We start from the raw sequence: 14,145 nt of genomic DNA on the forward strand, positions 1-14,145 counted from the left end.
GGGTCCAGCATGTGAAAACAATATTTGTATTTTACATTTGTTATTCGCATTGTTGACTTCATGTACACTTGGAATGAAATGTTATTATTCCCATTGAAAAGAATTTCTTTTAGTCTCAAAAGTGGCTCTTTCATAGCATGTACTTTGCATCCATTCTTATATTGGCTTTATAAAGCTTACCACTGTTAAAAAGAAAAAAATAACATCAAGGGATGTTGCCCAGGGAAGATGCACAGAAATTAGCAAGATATATTTATTCCTTCCAATGCTGAGAACTTCACAGTGTCCTGGTAGATGGAATCTTTGCTTAGTCCTTAGATCTACAACCTCAGACCTTAGATCTACAACTTTGCTCAGTAAGTACCTCCGCCCCACCAACTTTGTATGCTTAGGCACTTTGTAGGACACAGTCTCATACAATCAGGCTTTTCCCTTGGAGCATCCAATATTTTGGGCTCTAAATCAATGAGGACAGTCCTGTTTTTCTTGCACTCTTGCTTTTTCTCAAGTCTGTAGGCAAAACAATTCAGTAAGTATTGCAGTGTGACTCTGAGCGTTAACACAGGAAGAGCCTGATCTTGAAAGGTTCTGACAACCTGTTGCTTCTGTTGGCTCCCATTGATGCTCAGCACCTCCCAACATCGTGTTTAGAGTGTTGATGAAGCAAGTTGTATGCTGTGGTTTTCTTATGTACTGTCCTGGTTTGTCAATTCTATCGCTCTTTAAGGAAGTCATTTTTTTTGGTTACTGCCTTTGACCTCCAGTTCGCAAAAGCTCCATCTTAACATGGCCTCAATTCATAGGTCTATTATTATTCACCAAAGCACTTAAGTATGTGCTTGAGTCCATTGGTTTCAAGGGAATCTTTGGCCTGCTTAAAGTTTATGCAGGTCATTAAGTGCTGTACTGAAGTCCATCCTTCAACCCATAGTTAAATATTTTGTTGAGCTGAGGCTTTCTGTAATAGTAAACGTCTGAAAAAATATTTGGCAGGGCTATTTACTAAATAATTGATTTATTTTATACCTGCTTCTGATCCAGTGTTCAGGGGAGTTTCTGCTGATTTACTTCAGTGTAAGTAAAAGAAGACACAGGCTTCTAGGAATTTATCTGTGCGCATAAGTAAAGATCAGCAACAGGAGGCAGGGTAGCTATCTGCAGGAATTCTTACAGAAAACAGATGCACTTTAACACAGAAATATTGATTCTGCAGACATGACATTTCTATTCCATTAATACAGCTATCAGGAGGAGAAAAGTACACAACAACAAAATAGCCTAAAAACGAAAATGGAGAAGTTCATTATAATCAGTCCCCAAAACAGGAGGAAAAAAACCAAAATGGACATGCAAAGGGCTACTTCAAATGGGCAACAACCACAGTTCAGGAAACAAAGATGGAATGGTTTCAGGTAGGATCTCCCTGTCTGGCAGGACTTTGAAGGCCTGACATTGCAAAGTTTTTAAGGGCCCTTGATGATACTTGTTGATTCCAGTTGGATTGAAAGACTCCTGGAAGTTGGCACCACCAGTCAGGATTTGGCCCTCGCAGTCTGAACCAACATAGAACCACTGAGATCTGTGAGATGCACTGACAGATCGTACACATAACAGTGCTGAACAGTTTTTTTTTCAGTTTGCTGAACCAAGTAGGTTAAATATTGAAAGGTCTCCCAGAAGGAAGTGTTTTTTTAAGGAGGCATCTGAATGAGAAGACAGGGTACCATGAGGGGTAAAAGAATAGGGGGAATATTGCGAGCAGAGGCGAGGCATGAAAGACAATGCAAAGAGGCCAGAGAAGAGTGCTTCTGGCTAGCATTACTACATGTCCTGTTTTTACCTGGACAGTCCCATTTTAAACAGCTGTCACAGTTATCCAATCAGTTTGGCCAAATTATTTCTTTTGAATTTAAAACAGCACTGTCCTAGTAAAAATGGGACTTCTTCATCCTCCTCCCCACTCCACTATTCATCGTTCCACACCCCAACCTGCCTGGTCTCCAATGTGTTCACTATACGTTATTTATATACCAAAGCTTGGAGATGGCTGAACATGCAGATATTCTGGAGGGAGGGAGGAGGCAGCGGAGAGTCACATTTTGACACTTAGAGAAATGTGGTCACCCTACCCCTAACACATAATGCAAAGAGACTGGGGAAAAGCATAAGAAGGGGAAAAGCACAGGAGGGAGTAAGAAAGAACACGGTAGATATGGGCAAGAGCTGAATTGTACAGCTCTTTGGTCAGAAATAAAAAGCCTAACATTTGCAGCAGGCAAGGAGAAGCCAATGAAAAGGTTTGAAGAAGGAAATGATATCATCACAAAATTATTATAATTTCTAGTCTAGTCACAGGGACAAGACCTAACTGGGATGTTCCAGGCTGTAGTGTTACAGCTCCACATGAGGCGTGAGAAGGGAAAATAAACAAATGCTGAGGGTGAAAGGAGAAATTAGAGAAATATTTGGAAGTTGAAAGGATTATAAGCCATTGTATACTTTTACTAAATGTTTTTTGTTTATTAGGCCCACAATATATATAATCAGGGACATCTCCAGAAAAAATACATTCCTTCCTCCCACCTCAGAATAAAAAGTAGATGTTTAACAGGACTTTGTCTTGTTTAATTTTTAATTACAATTCAGATTTACTTATAGTGTGTAGATAGTACATGCGCTGGTCAATTTTAAAGCGACATGGAGATGCAAAAGGCTTTCTTATTTGCACGTTGTCCTTTGATCTGTGCTACTCAAATGTGGACTTTGCAGAAACAACATGCTGCTTCATTGTGACAAACTTTATTAAGATTAATCTTGTGATCAACAGCACACTGATCACAAATCAGGAACTACACAAATCCCACAGTGCAAAGCTGCTTTTAATAAGAGCCTTGGAGATATCTGGACACAAGTCTCTAGAGCATCAAGGTTTTTGTTCTTTGGGGTATGTGCTGTGCATCTTAAATGGAGCAAAAGATGTTGAAATGAGAACAGATTTTAGGCAACAAGGAAAATAACTTTTTATTCTCTTTCAGTAGAGATGAAATGGCTGCCTCTAAGAGTGACAATGAGGATGACATTGCTGCACGACTCCAACCGACTTTGGTTGAACTGGATGACAATTTAGGGGGTATGAAACAATATTATCTCTGAACTGCAAAAGGAATAGCAAAGGGACACAAGGCCAGATTTTACCCTCAAATGTATGTGCAATGTTCTAACTGAGTTTATGGGAGGTACATACAGATCCAAGGTCAGAAACTGGCCTGTGCTCTATAAATTGATGCTATGTTTTGTTTTCCTGGTAGGGCAAACACATATATTAGGCTACAGCTACATATTTTTGCAAATACTTTTATAGATATCATCCCTGTATCTGAGCACCTGTTACTAGAAAGGAATCAGCAATATTTTATGGGCCAGTTTTTTTCTGGAATAATTTTACTGGCTTCAGCGAAGTTATATAAGTAGTGAATTTGACCCTAAACCTGACCAATATGCCATAACTGTAGCTTTGAAGCAGAATCCATCATTCTGCATCACATAAGCTGATATTTTGTAGTTCATAAGAATAGAGTGAGTGATGGCAGACTTTCTTATATAAAAGTATTTCAATTGAATCCATTGCTTGGTTTGAAGTTAAACATCTAACATCCTGACAGGTAAAGTTAAAAGAGAGAAAATGTCATCACATGAGCACCAGTCTTCTATAGTAAAGCAAAATACTGCACATTTTTATAAAACAAAAACCTTTTTATTACCACTCATAATTTTGCATTACCTTAGAATTTAGTGAACCTATCTCATTTCTGAAAGTTTTGTACTCCTGTGATTCCATTAGCTGCTGTGGAATAACTCTTGATATACATTAAAGTAATTGAAAAAAGAATTTCATCCAACAGCTTCTTGCACAATGCAGCTGAATGATTCCTGAATGATGAAGGCAGCCTGGTAAAAGAAGAAATACAAGTTCTGTTTCTTTGCTTGCTAGCTTGAGGAAATCCTTCAGATGTGTTGTAATTACTAACTGGGTTTGGGAATCATAATTTGGAGTTGTTTGCTGGTTCTCAGAAATGCTTCTCCTTTGCAGTAATATGGTGATGGAGCGAAATTAGTCAAAGATAAAGTATGAACAGAAGTCTAAATGCTGCCCTCAACTGCACGTGTCTATTTCCCACTAACTGCAATGAATGAATACACATATTTGATGATCATAATCAGCAACCAAACAGTAAAATGTATCCAGAAAGCTCTCTCTCACACAACAGGAGCTTGTAAGCTTATAAGCTTACTAAGATTCTTAGAAACATGTAAGTTGTAATTAATATAACCAAAACACCTGCTTTTTCTTAAGAGAATATAAGCCATCTCTGAGTAATTGAAAGTGATGTTGCATGTTCTTCTTGGTAACCATCGATCCTCTGGATCATGGTGTATGTGCAAGAGGTCTATGCGACCATCACACCAAGACCTTCAGCATGTATGCCTAGGCAAGAGTATGCTGGAGTGGAGGCTGTCCTAGGCCTACCATGCCCCCTTTAGAGTCTAAAGTTTAGACCATCAAGACAGAGTCCAAAGGCCAAACAGAGTCCAGATGTTCAGTGTGTCAATGGTTGTAGCTTCTGCCAGACAACAGATTAGAGGTGCTATGACTGCCTTACACCTCAGCAAGGATACATTTCCATCAGGGTGATGTCCCTTAGCCTTTCTCCATCCAAGATGTACCCACATGACACTGGGGTTTTGGGGCACCGTATAGTTGCCTTACTCTGGGGGTTGCAACATTGTGGTATTTTATAGGAGCTACCCCACCACAAGTAGCCCCACCACGTTGCCACCAGGCCCTCCAGTTCCATGCAGTTTATAGTCATACCCAAAAACTAAATATATAGTACCAATAAATGAATATTTTTGTTTATATATTTTGCAGCACTGGAAGCTGGACATTATGACACAGATAGTGATTCCATATTCAATCACGTAAATGAGGTGTTAAGCCCACGTACAAGCAATGTCAACACCGCTCAAGTGCTTGCCTGTTCTGTTCCAGTAACAGTCATAGATGAGGTTCCAAGAGTTAATGACTTCACAGCACCTCGAAACAAAGAAAATGCTCTACTCCCTAATGAAGATGGCATAGAAGATTTCTCAGTTGACTCAGTTAATGTAGGAAACTTTACTAATAAAAATAACAATGCAGGTTCTTTTGATAAGGACCATGTGGACAGCAGATCTCTACATATTTCAAAAGATTTAATACATCAGAAGTCATCTGAAATTGATTTCAAATCTCTGCCTATAGGACAAAGGAGAGATATGTTTGAGTCTCATGTTGTCTCACTTGACAAAAGAAATGAGAAATATCTGGGGCTAGAAAGGATCTATAAAAATGATGTTAGGTCCAAGGAATGTAGACCTAAGTTGATTTCTTCTGACCTCAAGCCTGCAACTGAAAGCAGTGCAGAGAAAGAGAGACCCAATGTGTTTAATGAAAAAAATAATCTAGAAAGATCTCAAAACAAAATAAAAACAGAATTGGAATTCAGGCAAACTTCAGCAAAAAACGCGGAAGAGAAAGAAGATACTCAGTCAGCACCCATGTGGTGTCAGCGTGCTCATAGTACGTATACAGTAACAAGCTATGAACCCAGAGTAGGTCTGACAACCTTTAAAATTGTCCCTCCCAAACCTGAAATAAAACATTTTGATAAAGGTACATCTCTCTCCAGTGGTGCCATTAAGATAGATGAGTTAGGCAATCTTGTAAGTCCAAATGCTGGTGATGGTAAGAACATACCAGATGCTTCTACCAGTGAAATGGAGGAACCTTTCATTGGGAGAATAAGAGCATTCTGGAGGTCACACTCTATGGAAAAGCAACATGATGAGTGCATAGAACATACGTCTAAAAAGACAGTAGCTACCACAAACTCTAAACCTTTTACTGTGAAACCTGAAAACACACCTCTCTCTCCCACAGATGTAAAACCAGTACCACCAGAAACATTTGCATCCAGGGTGACTAAAAGGTCTTTTGAAACTGAAAAAATCAAACAGCCTTATGCAACCACACAGTCTCAGGTGAAAACATCCATAGCTCCAGTACTGAACAGGAACAAGACAGAGTTCCCATTTCTAAAGCCTTATAGAAGAACTTCAAGCCAATATGTTGCTTCTGCCATTGCAAAGTATATTACTTCACCTACATTTAAGGCTGACTCTACACTCAGTCATGACAAAGAAGAAAATAACCATGAAGAGAGAGGAATGAAAATTGAAGCAGAACATTCCCCCCAAAAAAACATTATTGTGGCCAAAAACAGCCCTTTGGAAGAAACACAATCAATAGAAACAAGCAAAGATTATTCAAATATTTTTACTTGCAATCAGAAAGCATCCAACAGGTTTACACTTGGTGATAATTTTGGAGAAGAAAACAAAGCTCGAAATGTCAGGGCACTGAATCAAGCAACTCCTGTTGGCTTCTATAAAAAGAGTGTCAATGTACCACTTACTAAAACCTCAGTGATGAATAACAGTTTTGCACAAGATGATCACAGGCTTAACAGCAAACAAAAGACAAAGCCTGTATTTGATCAGAAATCTGAGCATAGGGACCAAACCAATTCTTCCTCACACCTCAGATCACCTGGTCTCCATGTACCCAGCTTCTCTTCTGGTTCATCTTTGAGTGCCACAAAATGGCAGGTTGTGGACAAGCCTCCTGGAAACTCTTTAAAAGTCTCATCTGAGTTAAACATTGCATCTGCTAACAACAATGGTGATTTAGAAAGAGAAGAGAAACCCAATGGTATATTACTGGGTAATGTCAATGAGTCTGATATCACTGTACAAACCAATATCTTTGGGCCAAAGAAGAAGTTCAAACCAGTTGTTCAGAAACCAGTTCTAAAAGATACATCTCTGCACACTGCACTAATGGAGGCCATTCAGACCGGAGGAGGAAAAGAAAGACTGCAAAAGGTAAAAGGACATTCCAGCTTGGAGAATCCTGTATTTACACTAGTCGACCCCTGGCAGCTTTATAACTGGTGATGGGCTGGACTGCACATTATGTTTTAAAAATGTATGAGGGCAAAATGTGGAACCAGGCCACTGGTTGTCCTGCACATAATGTAGTGTTATGCAACCTTTTAGCTGCTGCAGAGGATAATGAGCATATAGTATAAAGGGAGAAGAAGTATTTGAGATTAGTTAGCCTGAAAACCTAACCTGTGTTTCTGAAGGTTGGATAAAAATAGCATGAAGATGATATATAAATACATGCAAATGACAGATAAGTTGTTTTTGATTATCCAGAGTTATTACTTAGGCACTGAAAGTGAGCTTAGTTCAATGTAGTACACAAAGGACTTGCAACCCTGTGCAAAATACAACTCGGTGAGCTCACTTTTATGAATCTATGGCCACATCTACATGAGACACAGACTGTGCAGTTGTTACTGCACAGTCATTTAGTACTTGCATACCCAAGTACTAAATGACTGTGCAGTATCTGGCATTACTGTGCTGTAGTATCCCTGCACGGCTTCCTGGTGACACTGACTGCGCAGTAGTAACAAGCTACTGCACAGTAGTAATGCGTTCTCATGTCAGCCTGGCGAATACAATTCAGTGTCAGCAAGGATTGCTGCAGCAGCAGGTCCAAAAGGAGACATGGTGCCTACCCATGCAGCTCACCATATAAAAATATGCCCCAAGCACCTTTTAATAATGTTTCCCAAACTGTCTTTAAGTAAATCTCTAGCACCAAATTGATGATGTCTATTGTGATCCTGTTCTAGATTTCAGACAGCATGATGAATGGAAGTCAGCAGAAGCCTTCACATAGTGAGCCAGAAAATGAGCGGTCAGCCCTGTTTGCAGCAATTAGAGGTCACAGTGGCATCTCAGGGCTGAAAAAGGTAAGAAATAAAGAGGACCAGTGCTCTACTCATAGTTGGCTCCCACTGAGAATGTGTTTCCAGCAACCTGGAAAACATCCAGCATAAGTTGTAGTGCAAAGGGAGGGTTTTAGAAAAAAGATGATTACACAGTACAGGATCTTAATGTTTTCTGGGGCAAAGTTATGACCTCATCTGTAGAATTTTATTGACCACTGGAATTGTGCACTTGTGGCTGTAGTCAAACATTTTGGGAAATCATGGCTACGTATGGCACACTACATATTTGCAGACATTAGGTTTCATTAGATTTTAAAAATGACACCTCCTATCTGATCATGAAAGCATTTATACTATTTAATAACCAGGGCCTGAATTGTTCCAGCCCACGCTTCCATCAAACTCACTAACCCACCAAAGAAGTGTATTTGATTAGGAGGTTTCCCTCTCCTTTGCCCAGTCACTTAAGGCATTACCAAGTATCTGTAATAGTAGCAGATCACTGAATACTCACCAGTCAGCATTCCTCATGTTCTTTATATTGCTCTGGTTTTCTCTTCCCTCAAAGCAGCTATGAATGCCACATAGACCTCACAGCTGGTAGGGCAGTTAGCTTCCTTTCAGACTGACACCAGGGGCAGTGAAAAAACAGCCAAGAGTGCAGCCATCCCATTGTAAAGACAGCTTTTGCATAGACAGAAGGCAGTCTAACCTTATAAACTAAATCAGAGAGGTAAAATATAAGCTTTAATACAGGACTTATAAATAGTTATAAACTTTAATATATTGCCCTCTGCTATGAAGTAAGCCCTCTGCTATACCTCTTTGATTTGGTTATTCTATAAGGTGCAAGCCTACCTTGCGTTCTGCCTTGATTTCAGACTAACATGGCTAACTACATCTCTCAGCTACATACACCCTATCAAGCTGCTGGGCATGGGACCCTTGCTAATCAGCGTAATATGTATGTGTTTCCCAGTGGTCAGAGCACAGGAATGGGGTACAGGAGCTCCTGAGTTCTATTCCTTGTTTTAAAACTGCTTCCCTTGAGGGGCTCCAGTTAATTTTGTGCTCTTCTGCCTCTGTTTTGCTGTCGGTGAAGTTGGGATGACAATGATGATGATATTTACTTTCTTTGTCATACATGAGAATGCATTTGTTGATAGATGCCGAATGCTTTGAAGATACATAACACCATGATAAATGCTAAATATATGCTAAATATAGGCTTTCAAGCTAACCTCAATTATTATGAATATACTGTAAAAGACAAAAATATATGTGGAGGGAATTGAAGATAAAGCACAAGCCAGCTTTGCTTAAAAATTCCCTTTCCTCCATTCTTGCTTGCAAGGGAGTGAGCTTCCCCACATATAATTCAGGCAGAAATGTTAGGTTCAGGAATTTCACAGAAAACCTTTCTTGGAAAAAGCAGTCAGGTTGGCTTTTCCCATTTACTTTCAAATAGTTCTTTCCAGTCCCATTTCCTTTTCATTTTGGATGGAGTGTTCAGATTTAATAGCAATTTTAAAATAGAGCCAAATCTGAGAGCCCAGCTCTCTCTCATTCATTATAACCACCATGCAGTACATATTACCAAGAGTAACAAGATTCCTGGGTGGCGACTGCAATTCTCATACATCTTCTTGATTGCAAAATCCTTGTGGTCATTCCCAATTCCAACTCTCAGCCTCTTACCTTACATGCCAAGAAGAGTTACAGGATGCTAGAGTTCACAGTAAATAAAGATTGAGTTTCTGAGACAGAGTCAGTGCCAAATCCTTGATCCTGGTAATCAGCCCACTTGAGTGATGTGAGAGAGTAGTAACAGATGTTTAAACCAATGAGCAAACATAAGTTATACATGTTTTACATCGTTGGAACAAGCTCAAGCCATGAGTAGTGAATTTAAAAAGCATCAAATGTCAAATAATGTGCAGGTCAGTTATGTATGATATCAACAATTCATCTACAACTGTATCATTAACAGATCTCATCAGCAGCCTCTGACGAGCTACGGAGCTTCAAAAATGCAGACGTGGCCTCGCAAAATAAAGAAAACTCCTGGGCAGAGGAGCTTTCTATCCCACCACCCCCACCTCCACCAGTCCACCTGTCTATAACAGCCGCCCCTACATTCTCAACCACTGCTGAAAGTAACCCTGGGGAGGCAAGACAAGCACTAATGGAGGCCATTCGCTCTGGCACTGGAGCAGCAAGGTTAAAAAAGGTAAAGGAGTCATTCTGTATTGCCAGCTGAAATTGCCAGAAATTGCTGTACTGCTCTGTGAATGCAAAGCTTGTAAGCTGTGCTAGCCACATTTTTAATCCCCTTTCTTGTCCAGTTAAAAAGATATATAACATCCTTTAATTGCTGCAGGGAGACTGGGATATATATACACTTATATACATACAAGTATACACATATGCAAACATAGTTTGAGTTTAATTGACCATGTAGCACCTACCCTTTTCATATTATATCATGTAATTGCAGATACACAGAGATGAGTAAGAGGTTAACTTCATCCCGAACTAGATAATTTCAGCCAGGGCTTTGTCAACCTGGGCCTTAAAAACCTCCAAGGATGGAGATTCCACCATCTCTTTAGGTAACTTGTTCCAGTGCTTCACCACCCTCCTAGTGAGAAAAGTTTTTCATAATATCCAACCTTAATCTCCCTTCCTGCAACTTGAGACCATTGCTCCTTGTTCTGTCATCTGTCACAACTGGGAACAAGTCTAACTCCATCCTGTTTGGAGGATGGAACCACCCTTCAGGCAGTTAAAGGCTGCTATCAAAGCCGCTCTCGGTATTCTCTTCTGTGGATTAAAAAAAGAGTTAATTTAACAGCATACATTTTAGAAAAAATTAAGATGACCTTTGCCACTTTTTGGACAAGATCCTTTTAGTCAGATAAATCAGAATCTGGCATGCACATTTTCCCCCTTTTCACTTCTGAAACACCAGTAGCAAAGCAATTTTGGCTGCTGACAGATGTGGCAGGGGGGGAGGGGTGGGGATGGTGCTTTACTTTCAGCTTGCTTGCCCCCACGCTGAGTGGAGCACCTGCCCAGAAGAGGAACCACGTCAGTCTGACCCAGCTCACCCAACCTGTACAGATCGGGTGCTTCAGCAGGGCTTTTTGGCCTTTTATCTAATAGCTGATGGAAAAGCACCAAAAAGCACCACCAAAGCGCATGATTTATACAGACGCTGGGGAGCTGGGTCAAACTGACATGGTTCCTCATCCGGTAGAGCACTGTTTTGTTTTGTTTTGTTTTGTTTTGTTTTTCCACGTCTTTCAGCAGCCTTAGATGTAACTATTTCACTTTAATTCCTAGCATTACTTTGATTTGGGGAGCCAATACTTTCAGTTGAATCATGCATCACTAAGGCTGTTTGGAGGTCAAATTTTGAAGCTGATACCTTTGACAGTGCCTGTTTTAAGGCATATCATGTATACTGGTAGTTTTCTTATCTTTTCGAAATAGGGCCTTCTGAGGAAAACAGGCCTGGGCTCTATGCAGAATCACACACCAGGAAATGTCTAGTCTTGCAAGTTCTGGTGTGAATTGGAGTTAACTCTGCTGAAATCCACAGAATAACAAGAGTACTAGTTTGGTATGAGATCAGACTCGGGCCCTATGGCTTTCAGTCTTCATCCATTTATATGGGTACAACTCCCAGCAAGCCAAATATTATTCTTATTACTTAGATAATAAGAATTATTATTCTGGCGTATTTTTCAGAGTAACTCCTTGTAGCTCTGAGTTAGATCCTCCTTTCACTAGTATGAAGTTACTTCTGATTTAAGTAAGAAACAAATAGAGCCCATTGGCCTCAGTTGAGTTATTCCAGTATTACACAGCAGTAAGCTAGATGGACTTTGGCCCAATGACTTGGGTATTTACCAACACAGATGGAGCTTTCTCACCTTGTGACTTATCTGATGCAAATCATAAGCATATGTATATGGTTTAGCCTTGCCCTTTATAAAACAAACCAAAAGTACTGTACTATCAAATGATACTATGCCTTTAAAACATCTAGTTCTTATAAGGCTTAAATTCTTTAGAATTACACAAACAAATTAGTGTTTTAAGGAGTCTTACTACATCAGCATGCTAAAATAAAATAGATTGTGTGATTATTTTTACATGGGTAGAATTACATGATATGTTGTTTTAGATATGTATAAAACACCTTTGGTAGGAAAACACCTAACAGGCTTCTGTAGAAACAAAAGGGTGGAAAATATAGTATTTTCTGTCTCCATTACACCTTCTTAAAGAAGAGTTTTGTTAGGTGTTCAAGGGTAACTTATGCATGTATTTTTTTCTATATCCATACTTTTCCTGGAGATGTGCTTTTTAAAGCATATTAGGTCTCAGCTCAGCCAGCATTATTGTCAGCCCAAGTTCTTCCAGCAAAGAGTTCCATAGCCATGAACCTGATTCTGATTATTCCAGTAATAAACCTAGATCCCTCCATCGGCATTAGCCCTGAGGACTTTAGCTGTCTTCTTGAAGTTTTGGTGGTCTCTGTGGCCCCAGAGCCATTAAAGTAGCCTGGCCCCAGTCCATTAAAGTTTATAGATCAGGGTCAGGACCTATTCTGTAGTGTGTGGGCAGACAGGCCATGAAGGCAGTTCTAAGCTCTTCATGTGCCCTTTGTCATGTGTTAGACAGTTTGCCAGATGTTACACCTACTTCCACATTATAGTGATTGCATTCTTAGGGTGGACTGTATTGTTGTAATAGTCTTAACACCAGGGAGACCAAGAGTGCTTCACCCACAGCTCTTTTGCAAAATGAAAAGGAACAAATTTTTGCTCCACCCAAGATGGAATAAGCTATTCCTCATTGCTACTGCTGTGGCAGTCTGCATATGCGGGAATAATGGTAAATCCTGCATGGCCTCATGTCTTTTTAGCAGTAGAAGCCCCAGTTACCCTTGACAGTTGGTAGGACTACAATATTTACACATTTTCAGGGGACTTCCATCCAATTCCTATTGATATTAGTTCTGTGTGTTGTGGAATAGACTAAAGCCAAATGCTCTTTTCCATCTGGGGTGTACTTTTCCAGTTGGTCTAATAAAAGGTATCATTTTGGAACCAAGAGTTCTGGTTTTTTGTACTTCTCCATCTGGTGCTCTTTTCCTGACATACGGACACCTTGCTTAGAATGCAGGTGTAGTGAGGGGAAGAGAATGTGATAGCTGCACATTGGTGGTAGATGATTTTGTAGCATCTTATGATTTCTCCAGACAGTAGGTTGTATGAGTTAAAAGGGAGGATAAAGGAGTATGTACCTTTTTTGCAGCTTTGCATGGTGGTGAGGCACAATTACCTGCATATCTGGTCGAGTTCTGCTTAATAGGAATAACTGTACTGTGGCTCAGTACTGCTCCAGTTAATCCAACATTTTCTACACATAGCATTAGCATCATCAGAAAGATGGTGGTGAAGGGCACAGGGAGATTTGTTATTACTCTACCACCAGTGGCTGGACATTCATCAGTAGGACCACTTGTGATTTCTGCTCCGCTGGACCTAGAAGATGAGGCATCTAGTATGTAAGAAGACATGAGTGCTGTTGAAGTTAGGGTTCCCTAACCCTCTAGATATGCCTTCCAGAAAAAGAGGGAGTAGAAAGTCATCAGGAGCTTTAACTGGTTGCTTTGTCTGGATTCCATTTTCTAATGCTGTATTCTTCAGTTTAGTTGGTGGCTTTACTGTGAAGGAGACATTGGTTACCCTGGTTGACATCCTGAGGCCAGAGGTTCTTCCCTAGACTTGCCTGGGTCAAGTGGTGAGGAAGAAGTTAGTTTCCTAACTAGTGGGCTGAACTGTGTCTGAATTTTCTGTTCCTTCTGTTTGGGAAATTGAGTTAAATTCCTTCAAGGCACATGGGATGGGGATGGTTCTTGGGTGACATGCCTACCTCTGCTCTGATTTAGTGAACTTTTTGAAGTCAGATGATGGTTTTTCCCATGTTAGCCCTTTGTGTTTATATTTCTTTGTATCTGTGGTCTCCAATCCACTCTTCTTAGGAAATGCATTGTCTGTGGGACCCTCCAGTGATGCTTGTAGGCATTGGAAATTAACAAATTAAAACAGAAATTGACAGGGAGAGCAAAGTATGATGTTGCCAGCTACGTGTTACTTGCTCGGTATCGTTGCCCTTGAGCCTGTGAAGGCTGGGAATTACTGCCTTTTATCAGTCAAGAGATAGG

General features: G+C 40.1%; 1 protein-coding gene across 9 annotated transcripts in view; it reads left to right on the plus strand.

The window, feature by feature from the left end:
- COBL (cordon-bleu WH2 repeat protein) overlaps positions 1-14,145 on the plus strand; it is a 276,558-nt gene that overhangs the window by 258,597 nt on the left and 3,816 nt on the right. For 6 of the 9 annotated variants that reach the window (XM_025206108.1, XM_025206104.1, XM_025206111.1 and 3 more), the window contains 5 exons: positions 1,242-1,412; positions 3,036-3,130; positions 4,931-6,984; positions 7,806-7,925; positions 9,895-10,134. In XM_025206108.1, coding sequence (XP_025061893.1) covers positions 1,242-1,412; positions 3,036-3,130; positions 4,931-6,984; positions 7,806-7,925; positions 9,895-10,134 — 2,680 coding nt within the window. The remainder of the gene's footprint in view (positions 1-1,241; positions 1,413-3,035; positions 3,131-4,930; positions 6,985-7,805; positions 7,926-9,894; positions 10,135-14,145) is intronic. The other 3 variants (XM_025206105.1, XM_025206110.1, XM_025206112.1) reach the window with 3 other exon arrangements.

The sequence above is a fragment of the Alligator sinensis genome, unplaced genomic scaffold (genome assembly GCF_000455745.1).
Source record: "Alligator sinensis unplaced genomic scaffold, ASM45574v1 scaffold796_1, whole genome shotgun sequence".
NCBI classification, from domain to species: Eukaryota; Metazoa; Chordata; order Crocodylia; family Alligatoridae; genus Alligator; species Alligator sinensis.